Source organism: Pristis pectinata, chromosome 8 (genome assembly GCF_009764475.1).
Source record: "Pristis pectinata isolate sPriPec2 chromosome 8, sPriPec2.1.pri, whole genome shotgun sequence".
Lineage (NCBI taxonomy): Eukaryota > Metazoa > Chordata > Chondrichthyes > Rhinopristiformes > Pristidae > Pristis > Pristis pectinata.
This window is the reverse complement of record NC_067412.1, coordinates 93700867-93715804: the sequence shown is the minus strand read 5'-3', so window position 1 is coordinate 93715804 and position 14938 is coordinate 93700867. Positions and strand designations below refer to the sequence as shown.

Sequence of the window (14938 nt, the reverse complement as noted above, 5' to 3'; positions counted from 1 at the left end):
AATACAAACTAAGAAAGCCTTGTCACAACTATGCTATTCCCTGTTTTGCTTACACAGAGGCATTGTAGCCAAGTAAGGATTAGGAGTATCCTTGTACCGCCAGATCCCTCATATTTAGAGAATCAAAGCAACTAAGTGTTTGATTAAACATTTCACTTGTTATACAATTTCATTTGGATGCTTGCAAATAACATTTTAAAATTATATTGAGGGCTAAACACGACAGTTAAAGACTGGCATTGCTCAGTATCTACAAGCTGAATATATCTGTGTCTTTACTACAGCGTTACTCAACATTACTCCATGTGGTAAAAGACAAAGTGCCATTTCATACTGAGGTGGTCCAACATGTACAAGCTCTTGTGAATTACCTCTTGCTTAGTTTAAAGGGCCATCTGTACCATGGATGGTGTTCTTCCAGTTACAGCAGTATGTTCAGCGTTGGTAGAACAGAATGATGCCAATCTCAATGAATGAGAAAAAAACCCAGATAGGTTAAATTGGGGAATGGGGAGTACGTGATTATGAATGGCAGAATAACCCCTGTTGAGTGATGATGATTAAGATATCAGGATAGTGCATTGCAGGGCCCACAGTTGTTCATCTTATAGTTTAATTGCAAACATGCTTTAGGTTTTTCTTTCTAACTGTAGCATGCACTTACTAAATTAAGGGCAGGAAAGAGATATGGTTTCCTCAGGGCAATAGGACACCTGTAGATACTGTTACATTGGCACTGAAAATGCCACTGCATTAACAATAGCCCCATCCAGCGTATGGAGGGCAAATAATAATGGCACAGGTTGCATATGTTGTCTCACATATTATCTCACAATGAGTCAGGATCTTGTATTGCTTTACATGCATCAGGATCAACTGAATTGTGCTCTTGTGATATTTATAGATAGTGCGGAGGAAGATGGTGTTAACCTTACAGTCAGTGCGAGACCTGAAAAACCCTAATTCTACCTCGGACTGCATTTCCCTCAATGTGCACTAATGTTGTTATGTTATTTTTGTTTATTGTGTCATGTAAGTTATGTTAACTTAATTTTATGTAATTTATGTTTGTCATGTTTGTGTTGTTGCAAAAAGCTAATTTTCATGGCATTTATACCCTGGGTCTGTATGCCCGTGACAATCAACTTGAACTTGGGATATTTCACGAGAGAAACTAGGAAATACTTCTTCATTTAAGGTGCAATTGCTGCTATCTGAATTATTAACTTTGATAGATATGTTTTTACAAGACAAAGGAATAAATGGAAATGGAGCCAAGGCAAGTGGATACAATTATCGAATCAGAGAACAATAGGGCACAATACAGGCCCTTCGGCCCACCATGTTGTGCCGACCTTCAAACCACACCGAAGACTATCTAACCCCTTCCTCCCACATATCCCTCTATTTTAAATTCATTCATATGCTTATCTAACAATCTCTTGAACTTGACCAAAGTATCAGCCTCCACCACCACCCCAGGCACTAACCACTCTCTGGGTGAAAAACCTCCCTCTGATATCTCCCTTGAACTTCCCACCCATTACCTTAAAGCCATGCCCTCTTGTATTGAGCATTGGTGCCCTGGGAAAGAGGCGCTGGCTGTCCACTCTATCTATTCTTCTTAATATTTTGTATACTCCATCATGTCTCCCCTCATCCTCCTTCTCTCCAATGAGTAAAGCCCTAGCCCCCTTAGTCTCTCCTCATAATCCATACTCTCCAATCCAGGCAGCATCCTGGTAAATCTCCTCTGCACCATTTCCAACGCTTCCACATCCTTCCTATAACAAGGCAACCAGAACTGGACACAGTATTCCAAGTGTGGTCTTACCAGAGTTTTGTAGGGCTGCATCATTACCTCGCAGCTCTTAAACTCGATCCCACGACTTATGAAAGCTAACGTCCCATAAGCTTTCTTAACTACCCCATCAACCTGTGAGGCAACTTTCAGTGATCTGTGGATATGAACCCCCAGATCCCTCTGCTCCTCCACACTGCCCAGAATCCTGCCATTAACCTTGTACTCCGCCCTGGAGTTTGTCCTTCCAAAGTATACCATCTCACACTTCTCCAGATTGAACTCCATCTGCCACTTCTCAGCCCAGCTCTGCATCCTATCAATATCCCTCTGTAAGCTTCGACAGCCCTCCACATTATCCACAACACCACCGACCTTTGTGTCGTCTGCAAACTGGCTAACCCAGCCTTCCACCCCCTCATCCAAGTCATCAATAAATATCACGATAAGTGGAGGTCCCAGAACCAATCGTTGTGGGATGCTACTAGTCACAGCCCTCCAATCTGAATGCACTCCCTCCACCACAACCCACTGCTTTCTACAGGCAAGCCAATTCTGAATCCACACAGCCAAGCCTCCCTGGATCCCTTGCCCTCTGGCCTTCTGAAGAAGCCTACCATGTGGAACCTTGTCAAACGCCTTACTAAAATTCATGTAGACCACATCTACTGCACTATCCCCATCTATCTTTCTGGTCACCTCCTCAAAGAACCCTATCAGGCTTGTGAGGCAAGATCTTCCCTTCACAAAGCCATGCTGGCTGTCCCTAATCAGTCCATGTTTCTCTAAATGCTCATAGATCCTATCTCTTAGAATCCTTTCTAACAGCTTGCGAACCACAGACGTAAGGCTCACTGGTCTGTAATTCCCTGGACTACCTCTACTACCTTTTTTGAATAAGGCAACAACATTTGCCACCCTCCAATCCTCCAGTATCATTCCCGTGGACAATGAGGATGCAAAGATCCCAGCCAACAGTTCAGCAATCTCCTCCCTCGCCTCGCGGAGCAGCCTGGGGAATATTCCGTCAGGGCCCAGGGACTTAACTGTCCTAATATTTTCTAACAGCTCCAACACATCCTCTTTCTTAATATCTTTATACTCTAGAATATTAACCTTACCAACACTGTCCTCAGCGTCATCAAGGCCCCTCTCCTTGGTGAATACTGAAGAGAAGTATTCATTGAGAACCTCACCCACTTCCACAGCTTCCAGGCACATCCTCCACCTTTGTCTTTAATTGGACCTACCTTTACTCTTGCCATCCTTCTGCTCTTCACGTACAAGAAAAAAGCCTTGGGATTCTCCTTGACTCTACTCGCCAAAGCCTTTTCATGTCCCCTTCTTGGTCTCCTCAGCCCCTTCTTCAGTTCCTTCCTTGCTACTCTCTATTCCTCACAAGACCTATCTGATCCTTGCTGCTTACACCTTATGTATGCTGCCTTCATCTTCCTAACTAGTTTTTCCACCTCTCTTGTCACCCATGGTTCCTTCACCCTGCCATTCTTTCTCTGCCTCACCAGGACAAATTTATCCCTCACATCCTGCAAGAGATCCCTGAACATCTACCACATCTCTATAGTACATTTCCCTTCAAAAATGTCATCCCAATTTACACTCTCAAGTTCTAGCCTTATAGCCTCATAATTTGCCTTTCCCCAATTAAATATCTTCCCGTCCTCTTTGCTCCTATCCCTGTCCATGACAATGCTAAAGGTTATGGAGCAGTGGTCACTGTCCCCCAAATGCTCACCCACTGAGAGATCTGTCACCTGACCTGGTTCATTACCTAATACTAGATCTAATATGGCATTCCCTATGGTCGGTCTGTCAACATACTGTGACAGTAATCTGTCCTGGACACACTGAACAAACTCTGCCCCATCTAAACCTTTAGCACTAAGCAGGTGCCAATCAATATTTGGGAAGTTGAAGTCTCCCATGAGAGCAACCCTGTTATTCTTTCACCTTTCCAAAATCTGCCTCCCAATCTGCTCCTCAGTATCCTTGCTGCTACCGGGGGGCCTATAGAATACCCCCAGTAGAGTAACTGCTCTTTTCTTGTTCCTAATTTCCACCCACACTGACTCTAGAGTAGATCCTTCTACATTATCCACCCTTTCTGCAGCTGTAATTGTATCCCTAACCAGTATCGCAACCCCTCCTTATAATGAAGATCAGTTGTGATATCATTCAGTGGTGAATAAGACTTAGGACTGAATGGCCTCTCACTGTTTGTATGAATCATGGCACACCATAACTAATCAGGCTGTGTTATTGTGCCTGTAATGAACAGGCCAAGGTCAGATATGTCTCTGTCCTCATTTGCCCCATGTCTTTCCTTACCCCACATATTCCAATTTCTGCAAGCATGTCAGAGTTGTTTTGAAATATTGCACTGTCAGGCCGCAGAGCTTCTTCGACCTCACTGCTAACTCTCACTGTGGAATCTCTTTTGCATATTATTTAAATATCTTTGTCTGATGTGGGTTTAAATGACTCAGAACCTCTTAAAGAAAAGGTTCTGATTATTTTGCAAGATATTATAAGCACTTACACTTTGGTTCCAAAAAAATTGTTCAGCAGCAAGATGTTGTAGAATGAATGACACACAATGGCTGTTCCTCAATGAAAGCCAACTCAGGTGCACAATATTTATTGGTAAGCAATCATTCTGGCCACATTTCAGCTTTCCTTCCAATAATGTTCACTCAAGAGATTAAGCCAATATAATGAAATGCTTGATGTCTAACAGGATCGGTAAAGCATGGCTCTTGTGGATAGATGTGTAACATAGTTGATACAGAGCAGTTAGATCTTGGGAAGTAATGGGCCAGATCATACCAGGTTCGCCACTAGCAATCATTGCTTGCCCACACTTACGTAGGCTGCACACAATCGCTTGATTGATGCTGACTCCAGAATGCTCCTGATCCTCTTTGACACAACGGAGTTCTATCCTTAAAGGATACAGAGTAAACATTCAGAATAAAATAAAACGCTGGAGGAACTCAGCAAGTCAGGCAGCATCTGTGGAGGAAAATGGACAGTCGAAGTTTCAGGTCGAGATCCTTCATCTGGACTGAAAGAATAGAGGGGAGATAGCCAATTTAAAGAAGTGAGGGAAAGGGGTGAGGCAAGAGGTTGTAAGCAATATGTGGATACAGATGGGAAGCGGTTGATTGGCGGGTGGAGATTATTTTAATTGCATATTCCATTACAAGTTGACGTTACAGGACATTATTTGGAAGTCCCACCGATCCCAAAAGCACTAACTGCAATTTGCTTCAAACGTTGAAGAAACTGATTTAGTTACAACCCCCCAAAATAGACAGGTAAAGGAGGTGAAGAAAGGCTGTAGGACAGAGCAGGGGAGTAACGCTGCTGTGTTGAATGGTCCCATTTGTTGTAGGTCACCATTCAACCTACATGAAAAACAATATGGTTTTGTCTCTCCAATATGTTCACTTTTAAATTCTTACTCATTTGGGAAAAATTAATGGGAGAGGTTTTGGAGAATCCTTATTATATTATGATCTTTATTCCAGTGTCCCAACAGCAGTTGTTACTTCTCAGTGTTTAATTTAAATACTTTGTTGAGACAGAATTTGGGTATACCATGTTTTGGTCTTTGCTAAATTGTCTCTCTTGTTAGAGGTGTGTCTGCATCTGATTTCACTTTCACTATTTTTTCACAAACCCAAAAACAGAAGAAAAATATGGAACTGGGGTAATATGGGAACTGGGAGGTTATACTGTTAGTATAACTAATAAATCCACAATTAGTATAATAAGTAAATTAATCTTGCCTGAAATTAAATCCCTGGAGGCTCTGGAATACCCATGATGATACTGCCTTAATGAATATTCATCAGCACACAGGGAATTTCTTGCTCCCACTTCACCAGTTCCATGGTGGCTGCTTTCATATTGAAGCATTTGTTAATGTAGAACATTGAAATGATCCTTCCTGATTACACCCACTATAAATCACATGGACCCATTCAGGTTCACCAGCTTGGATCTGTGATCACCTTTTAAACCAAGGCAGAATGTTGGATGTCACAGTGCAAAGATGAATTCCAAGGTCTGCGAGAAACAAGGGTTGAGACTTGTAAATATGATTCAAGAAGAAATTTACAGTCAAGAACTTTATTAAAAACCTGTACTAACCAGATGAAATATCAATTGCTTGTAAATGCCAACCAATTGATCACTTTCTGCTTAATACAGAATGGGACCATACAGGGGCAGATATTGCCCATCGAGTCTGTGTTGCTTTGCCAGAGTACTTTAAATAATCCCACTCTCCTTCTGTTACCCCATTGCTTTCTCCTTCAGGCATCAGATATTCTCTTCAGAAGGTTAATATTGGAATCTGCTTCCATTGCCCTTTCAGACAGCAAGTTCCAGATTCCAGCCTCTGTATAATATAAAGTTACCTCTGGTTACAAAACTAATCACTGTAATCTGGTGCCTGCAGCTACTAACAATTTCTTTCCATTTCCTTTATGACAAGCATTTGTGATTTTGAGCACCTCTACCAAATCTCCTCCTAATCTTTTAGCTTGAAGGAGTTGAGCTTTTCCAGCTTCCTACCATCTCCAGTCTCTCCTTATAACCTTGGTATCACACTGGTAAACAGCTTTCACTGCTGCTGGAGTGTGATTGAATTGAACTCTGGTCAGTTTTCTATTGGTCAAGAACAGTGTTCAAGTGCACTCCTGAAAGTGTCTGCTTTATCCCTTGGATTCAAAGTTGCTAAGAATACATGCAATAAACATTAACTGAATAAATTGCATGCTCTGTGACTTTACAACCAGTTTGAGGTTTACTGTAGCTGATAAAGGTTTAAAAATAATGATGCCAACGACCCTTGTGCAGACAAGAAGAACATTAAAACCGTAAAGAATTTTAAGCTTACAAGATATTCCCCAAAGCTGGAGGACTAATCTTCTGAGCTGGACAACACTCAGTAAAGATTGAGGATAAATATTACGAGAGGGAATAAAATCTTTTTCAAAGCAACACACAATTAAGAAATTGCATTGGCATTCTGCATGAAATATTTATTGACTTGCTGTTTAAAATTTATTTGAATGCATCTGGTTTAAAAAGAAATGCCATTGATCATTTGAGCTCTATGTAGAATACAGTAGCAGCTGTACACTGTGATGTGCTTCTGAAATTTGGTTCTGTTGACTGCAATGGAACCAAATTTCAGATTTCAATACAAAGTACAGCTGCTACTACTGTTACCACTTTAGCAAAAATGATCGAAAACGAATTTCTATCCAGCTGCTCCCGTGCGTAGTAATATTGCAGTACAGTTTTCTCTTCTATGGCTATGGAGAGGGCATGTGCTTTAAGGAGAGGTTGGACAAACTTGGCTTATTTTCTCTGGAGCAGTGGAGGCTGAGGGGAGACCTGATAGAAGTTTACAAGATTATAAGAGGCATAGATAAAGTGTTCAGCTGGTATCTTCTTCCCGGGGTCGAAATGTCTAATACCAGAGGGCATGCATTTAAGGTGAGAGGGGAAAAGTTCAAAGGAGACATATGGGGCAGGTCGTTTTACACAGAGAGTGGTGGGTGCCTGGAATGCGCTGCCAGGGGTGGTGGTGGAGGCAGATATAGTGGCATTTAAGAGGCTCTTAGATAGACACATGAATATGCAGAGATTGGAGAGATATGGACCACGTGCAGGCAGAAGGGATGAGGTGGTCTCAGCTTAATTAGTTGGGCACAATATCGTGGGCCGAAGGGCCTGTTCCTGTTCTGTACTGTTCTCTGTTCAGAGAGTCAAGCAGCACAGAAACAGGCCCTTCAGCCCACCATGGCAATGCCAATAACATACCCATCTGTATTGATCCCATTTACCATTACTTGGTCCATGGCCTCCATGCCTTGGTGATTTAAGCACTCATCCAGGTACTTCTTAAATCTTGTGAGAGTACCTACCTCCAACGCCCCCTCAGGCAGTGCGTTCCAGATTCCAACTACTCTCTGGGTGAAAAAGTTCATCCTCAGGTCCCCTCTAAGCCTCTTATCCCTTAACTTAATCTAGTTTTAGATACCTCTTCTGTGAGGAATAGTTTTTTTACTATCTACCTGATAACTTTGTATATTAGGTCATCCCTCAGCCACCTCTGTGCCAAGGAAAACAAGCGCAGCCTATCCAGTCTCACGTCATAGCTGAAATGCTCCATCCCAGGCAACATCTGGGTGCATTTTTTCCAGTGCAGTCATGCCCTTCCTATTATGTGGCTACCAGAACTACAGAGAATACAAACCAATGTTTTACAAAATTGTACCATAACATCCCTGCTCTTCTGTTCAATGCATTGGCTAATGCTCACCGTGAATATATTGGGATTGTGTGTAACTTTATTTTATAACTGCAAAGATGTGAAGTACCCAAGTCTTTCCCCACAATGGAGACACAAGGTACTGCAGATGCGGGAACCTGGAGCAACAAACAATCTGCTGGAGGAACTCAGCAGGTCAAGCAGCATCTGTGGGGGAAGGGAATTGTTAATGTTTGGGGTCAAAACCCTTCACCTGGACTGAAGGAGGGTTTGAAGGACAAAGGAAGCCCTGATGCACAGTTTCAAACCCAAACGTCGATAATTCCTTGATGAAAAACACAATGATGCTGGAGGAACTCAACAGGCCAGGCAGCATCCGTGGAGAACCCTATCCTTCCCATCCTTCTTCAGGACCTGACCCAAAATGTTGACGGCCTGCTTTTCTCCACGGATGCTGCCTGGCCTGCTGAGTTCCTCCAGCATCATCGTGTTTATCGTCGAGATTCCAGCATCTGCAATCCTTTGTTTCTCATCAATAATTCCTTCCCCCCCACCCCCCCACAGATGCTGCTTGACCCATTGAGTTCCTCCAGCAGATTGGCTGTTGCTCCGCTTTCCCTGTCATATACTTATCCAATTCCTTATTGAATGTTACTATTGAATATATCTGTATATCAGGCAACTTGCTGTGTAAAGCAAAATCCTTACTTCATCTCCAGTTTTCATGCAATTACCATAAACTTTTATGCCTGGTTACTGAACCTTGTGCCATGGTAAGTTTTTCCATGAAGACGTGTCTTTTGGTAGGTCACAGAATGCTTTCTTGATCTTGCCATTGTTGAACAGCCTCTGTGCTTTGCAGCAAATAAATACTCGGTGACACCATTACCCTTTCATTTATTCCAGACCTGATGTACAGAGTGGAGCTTGCAGGCGGCTTGGGAGCGATCCTTCTCCTCATCACCTTCCTTGTAACTATTTACAAATGCTACAATATCGAGATGATGCTCTTTTACCGGAGCCATTTTGGAAGTGATGAAACAGAAGACGGTAAGCACTTGAACAACGTCATGCTTCTCCGATGATCAGTAGCAAATCACATGTTTGAAGACAATGTTCATTTGCAGGAAGAGTGGATATGACATGTTGCAGTAGTGGTTTTATTTTTCTGCAAACTCAGGGTGTCACAAGGCATTGCTCTAACCATTTTTCATCAGAAAGTATAAGTGAGATAAAATATATTACTTAAAAGGGATGACGGGCTAATTAAACTGTATATGATGTAAATTTAACAAAATATCCAACCAAGTGCAATTGTCAGGTAATTTGTATTATCATTCAGACCAAGACAGCTTCTGTGTTGCATTTCATCTTGTTATCTGACCAGAAGTTAGTGTTTAAAGTTAGTGACCAAGATCAGTGTTTAAAATGCTGCTGTTTTATTCTATTTCGGGGTGTGTGTGTGTGTGTGTGTGTGTGTGTGTGTGTGTGTGTGTGTGTGTGTGTGAGTGTGTGTGTGTGTGTGTGTGTGTGTGTGTGTGTGAAGGCATGCATTGTGTGTGTCTGTGTGTGTTTGTGTGCGTGTGTGTGAAGGCATGCATTGTGTGTGTGTGTGTGTGTGTGTGTGTGTGTGTGTGTGTGTGTGTGTGTGAAGGCATGTATTGTGTGTGTCTGTGTGTGTGTGCGTGTGTGTGAAGGCATGCATTGTGTGTGTGTGTGTGTGTGTGTGAAGGCATGCATTGTGTGTGTCTGTGTGTGTGTGTGTGCGTGTGTGTGAAGGCATGCATTGTGTGTGTATGTGTGTGTGGGTGCTGTGTGCAAGCATGCTCTGTGTGACTGTGCGTTTGATTTCGTGTGAGGGTGAATTCCATTGATGTCACAGAGACAGGCCCACAGCACTGCGTTTATCTATTTTCTTCCTCTTAGTCTTCCATAAAGTTCATTTTTCTAACATTCATGAAACACTACCAAGAAACCAATTGTTTTATTTTAGTTGTCAGAGTAACATCTTTATCTGAAGCGTGTTCCAAACCTGTGACTTCTACTGCCAAGAAGATTATGGGCAGCAGGTGCATGGGAGACCAACCTTTCCTATCACACACCATCCTGACTTGGAAATATATTCCTGCCATTCATCATTCCTGGATCAAAATCCTGAAATCCAGGGTCATAGACTGAAATGGACCAGCAAGCTGCTCTGTTCAGTACAATTCGGGATGGGCAGTAAGTGCTGACCTCACTGGTGATGTCCACATCCCAATAAACAAAACAGAGTGCTGGAAGAACTCAGCGGGTCCACCAGCATCTGTGGAGGCAGAAGGTGTGAATCAACATTTCGAGTCGAGACCCTGCAACGGGACTGAAAGGGAAGAGGAAAGATAGCCAGTGCATTAGCAGTACGTAGGGGGTGGTATAGAGGTTGGTGTGAGATAGGTGGAGCCAGATGGGGAGGGGATGACGGGCAGATGCAACCAGGTGGGGGAGGGTGGACATGGGCTGGAGGCTACTGGGTTCCATCTGGTTCCATCTGTCCATCATCCCCTTCCCATCTAGTTCCACCTATCACCTACCAACCTTGATCTCACTCCTCCCTATGTACTGCGGTATACTGGCAATCTTCCCTCTTCCCTCTGAGTCCTGAAGCAGGGCCTTAACCCGGAACACCGGCTTACACCTTCTGGCTCCACAGATGCTGCTTGACCTGCTGAGTTTTTTCAGTGTTCTGCTTTTGTTCTAGATTCCAACATTTGTAGTCTCTTCTGTCTACGTGGGTTTCCTCCAGGTGCTCTGGTTTCCTCCCACGTTGCAAAGACGTAGGGGTGGGTTAATTCGGGTTTAAAATGAGCGGCGCAGACTCGTTGGGCCGGAAGGGCCTGTTACCACACTGTAAATAAAATTTAATTTAATTTAATTAAAAAAGAAATGTAATTTAATTCCCAATAAGTAAACATAAGGCAGACAATTTGTACACAACAAGTCCCTGAAACGGCAGTGTGATAATGGTCTGGTATTTGCAAGCTGCAGTGAGCACCTAGACTTGTGGGATCCCTACCTTCCAAGTCTGAACTCACCTTGAACTGGTCCTCCAGGAAGCTAAACTCCAACCTGGTCAGTGAGATCCTGCACTTCAGTCATAAACAATAAAACATGACGTGGCGTGACCACCAATGAGACAAAGCTATCTTTGATAGCTTATTGGGCCATGCCCTCTTTGGCATACCTCATTTCAAAAAAGACTTTAACACTAAGATTGAACTTAAAGTCCTCAGTTGCTGTGTCGGGGTTTGAATCTGGATCTCTGGGTTGTTAATATAAGCCACTAGGTTTACAGTCTGCTAACATATCCACAACACCACCACCGCTGATGGTGCTCTTACTTCAAGAAGAATTTTTTTGGCTGTTGAATGCCCTAATAGGGTGTGGTGGGGGGTGGGGGGAGAGGGGGGAAGGTGTTATATAAATGCACCAGAGATCTGGTTCACATGGGGAATTACTATGAAGCTGTTCATGTGCAGCTGACTCAAGGGCCAGGGTGCACAGATGAACAGCAAAGGGCAAAAGATGCAGAGGCAGATGAGGGAAATCTCTGTAACGGAGGGAGATTATGATCTGGAACTTAGTGCCTGTAAGGTTAGTGGAAACAGAATCAATAGGACCTTCTAAAGGGAACTGAATAGGGATTCAAGGTGAAATCATTCAAAGGACAACGTGAGAATAGTAGGGGAGATAGGACTGATTAGGTTTCTCTACAGATAGTAGGCATGAACTTGATGGACCAAATATCCTCGTTCAGTGCTGTAGTTGTTCTATGATTCTAAAAGCCTTTTTATTTTCTCTTTATATTTGTGCTGCTTTGTGAAGGTAAAGCAATGCAATGCCTTTGAGAGTCTGTGACAGTCAATTTAATGCATGACCTATGCTTACTTTGGAGATCACACATGCTCACAAGAGCTTTATTTGCCAAGTTCCCAGTGAAAATTCCTTGAAATCAGCACAAACCCAAACCTCTTGGGGATAAACCTGATGTTCTCTGCTTTAAGAGTAGAATAGAGTGCTTTATGAATTTAGCAGAATGGTGACAGTCAAGATACAGAAGTGGTTAGCACTCAGTGCAGCAAGCCATTTGCTTTTCCAGAATGAATTAGGCATGTTTTAGTCAACCCCTCTATGTATACAGTAGAGTTAAAAAGAATCAAGGATATCTAAAATAAATCCAGATAATGTTGGAAATGTGTGTTTGTGAAAGAGAAAGACTTCCATTTCATCAATTTTTGTTGCATTTTATTTAAATGAAGTTAGACACGTTTAAACATAGAATTTCTTCACGGTATGAACTCCCAATGGACAAGCTTTTAGAGCTCCACATAACTGCGTCTGGTAACAATGCACCTATTTCACCTGCTCTGGAATGTGGATAAGAGACAGCCAAGATTCAGGTCCTGCTTGTGATCACGCTTGGTGTTGATCGTCAGTCAAGCTCTTTCCACGCAATCAGAGAATGCCTTTCCTCCCACAGAATCTCAGCTATTTCCAGGCATCGTGATCGGCCTCTTGTTCCCATTATGGAATGTGTGGTTTTATCTTGGATGGCGTAGTTGTTTGAATGTTTACACCAAGCTTTCGAGCATTCTGGAAGCGGTGACTGGCATAATCATCACTAAACCTACAAAATTTTGTGATGCCTTTTTGTTGCTCTGGACTACATATTGCAGAAGTAATGATACAAGGAGAATTACTGATTCCAGATCTTGGTGGTCAGCAGGACTATTGTTTCCAAGAAATGTCTAATGGCTGATACGCTTAAACGGTCTGGGTTGAGACCCCCATTACAGATGTACAAATAAACAGTACACTCTAACTCTGATATGTAGTTTTACTGCAACCTTCCAACTCAACACAGAACACAACAAAGATATGTTTCTCTCCAAATTCAGATCTTCATATCTCAATGAGATAAAGATCAACACAGACGCATGTCTCCAAAGATTTCAAATATAGATTTTGCAGGTTAACATGCTTTATTTTAGATTGGAATGCATTGATCTCAACAGAAAAAAATTGTTACCTGGAAACCACAGTGCATAATCTTCTTGCAACTAATTAATCCTTGTGACCTTTGTAACATCACAGCTGAAGGTCTGAGAGCAAGATACCAAGAGCATTTTAGCAACTGGCTAAGCAGATGGCACATGACATCCGATGGAATTTAGGCTTTACATTCCCCTATGTTATCTGCCACTAATTTCAATGGAGAGCAAAATCAAGCTGAACATAAACCCAGTTCCGCATCCTCATAGACACATCATTATACAGCACAGAAACAGGCCTGTCACTCCACTGAGTACGTGCCAACTATCAAGCACCCATTTGCACTATTCTCATTTCAGCCTCCCCACATTCCCATCAACTCCTCCCAGGTTCTACTATTTAACTGCATATTGGGGTCAATTTTAAGTGGCCAATTAACCTACCAACCTGCTCATCTTTGGGATGTGGGAGGAAACCAGAGCATTTGGAGGAAACCCACACAGTCACAAGGAGAATGTGTAAACTACACACACACACACACACACACACACACACACACACACACACACACACACACACACACACACACACACACACGAAAGCAGGTCGCTAGAGCTTTGAGGCAGCATATCTACTAGCTGAATCATTCTGCCACCCACATCCATTCTGCAAATTTGTGACAGACAAGCAACGGTCTTCCTCATTTACTTCCTTCATCAACCTTCTGAACCTCGGAGCAAAATGATGATTATCCTTTTGATTCAATGTGGTGGTCCTTAACTTCGGAATTCCTTCGGAAATAAATGGCAAAGGTTGACAGTAAAAACTGGAACATATTATATTAAATAACCATTGGACCATAACACCTAACTCTTCTTTTATAAAGAATAGAGAAGCTGGAAAAATGTTAATGAAGAGTGAGACTGAAGATTGTAAAGATTACTGTCGAAAATTATGATTGAATTCTCCTTAGACCACTCTAGTTACAGAACACTTTAGAGAAACAACTGGGCAGGATTGAAGTATGAAGGTGGAAAAGATATACTATATTTGATGATGAAGTCACACGTTATGAAACAGATGATGAAATACATTAAGTAGTGTATGATGTCAGAAAATGAACTGAATTTAGTGGAATTCATAGCAGGCGGAAGTCAAAGATAATCCACTGAAGAATTGTGAGCAAAATCTCAAATTCCCTTTTCCATTCCATTTTATTATCTAAGATATTTTTTGTTGTAACTATTCTCCGGACTTATATTCCAAAATCTTTTTTGGCACTAATTGGCATTGGCACTGTTGTCAAGTCTTACTTCACTTACTGTGACCATTTTCGATAGGCATTGCTTCGTCAGATTTGATGAAAGGTGATTGATGTGAAATGTTAACCCTATCTCTCCCGCCACAGATACTGCTTGACCTGCTGAGTTTTTCCAGCAGCCTCTACTCTTAACTCCAATTGGCATTACTATGATTCAACACCTTAGAATAAAAAGGGTGAATGTTACCACATAGTATTTTGCTTCTCACCAGTCACTCTTGCCTTGTTGCCATGGGAACAGTTTATTTTCAGTACATCATTTGGGCTGCCCATCAGAATGACTGCAGACAGAAGTTTGTTCATTTGCTTAAGTTGATTTATTCTCAACGAGAGAACTGTCAAGAAATTCGCATCCCACATAGAGGCTTCTGGTGTTCCTTATGATGGGCACTCTGTGCTTTAGTAGCAGTATCAAAAGACTTCCATGATGAAGACTGAAGCTTGAATGTACCCAAGCTGAGGACAGCACATCTATATAGGT

General features: G+C 42.3%; 2 protein-coding genes across 2 annotated transcripts in view; both read left to right on the top strand.

Moving 5' to 3' along the window:
- LOC127573039 (X-linked interleukin-1 receptor accessory protein-like 2) overlaps positions 1-9114 on the top strand; it is an 840978-nt gene extending 831864 nt beyond the window's left edge. Inside the window, exon 9 of the mRNA XM_052020817.1 lies at positions 9015-9114. The gene's annotated coding sequence lies outside the window, so the exon portion shown is untranslated. The remainder of the gene's footprint in view (positions 1-9014) is intronic.
- The window catches only part of LOC127573825 (interleukin-1 receptor accessory protein-like 1), a 47212-nt gene that overhangs the window by 5249 nt on the left and 27025 nt on the right, over positions 1-14938 (top strand). Inside the window, exon 3 of the mRNA XM_052022334.1 lies at positions 9015-9158. Within this exon, the coding sequence (XP_051878294.1) occupies positions 9015-9158 (144 nt within the window). The remainder of the gene's footprint in view (positions 1-9014; positions 9159-14938) is intronic.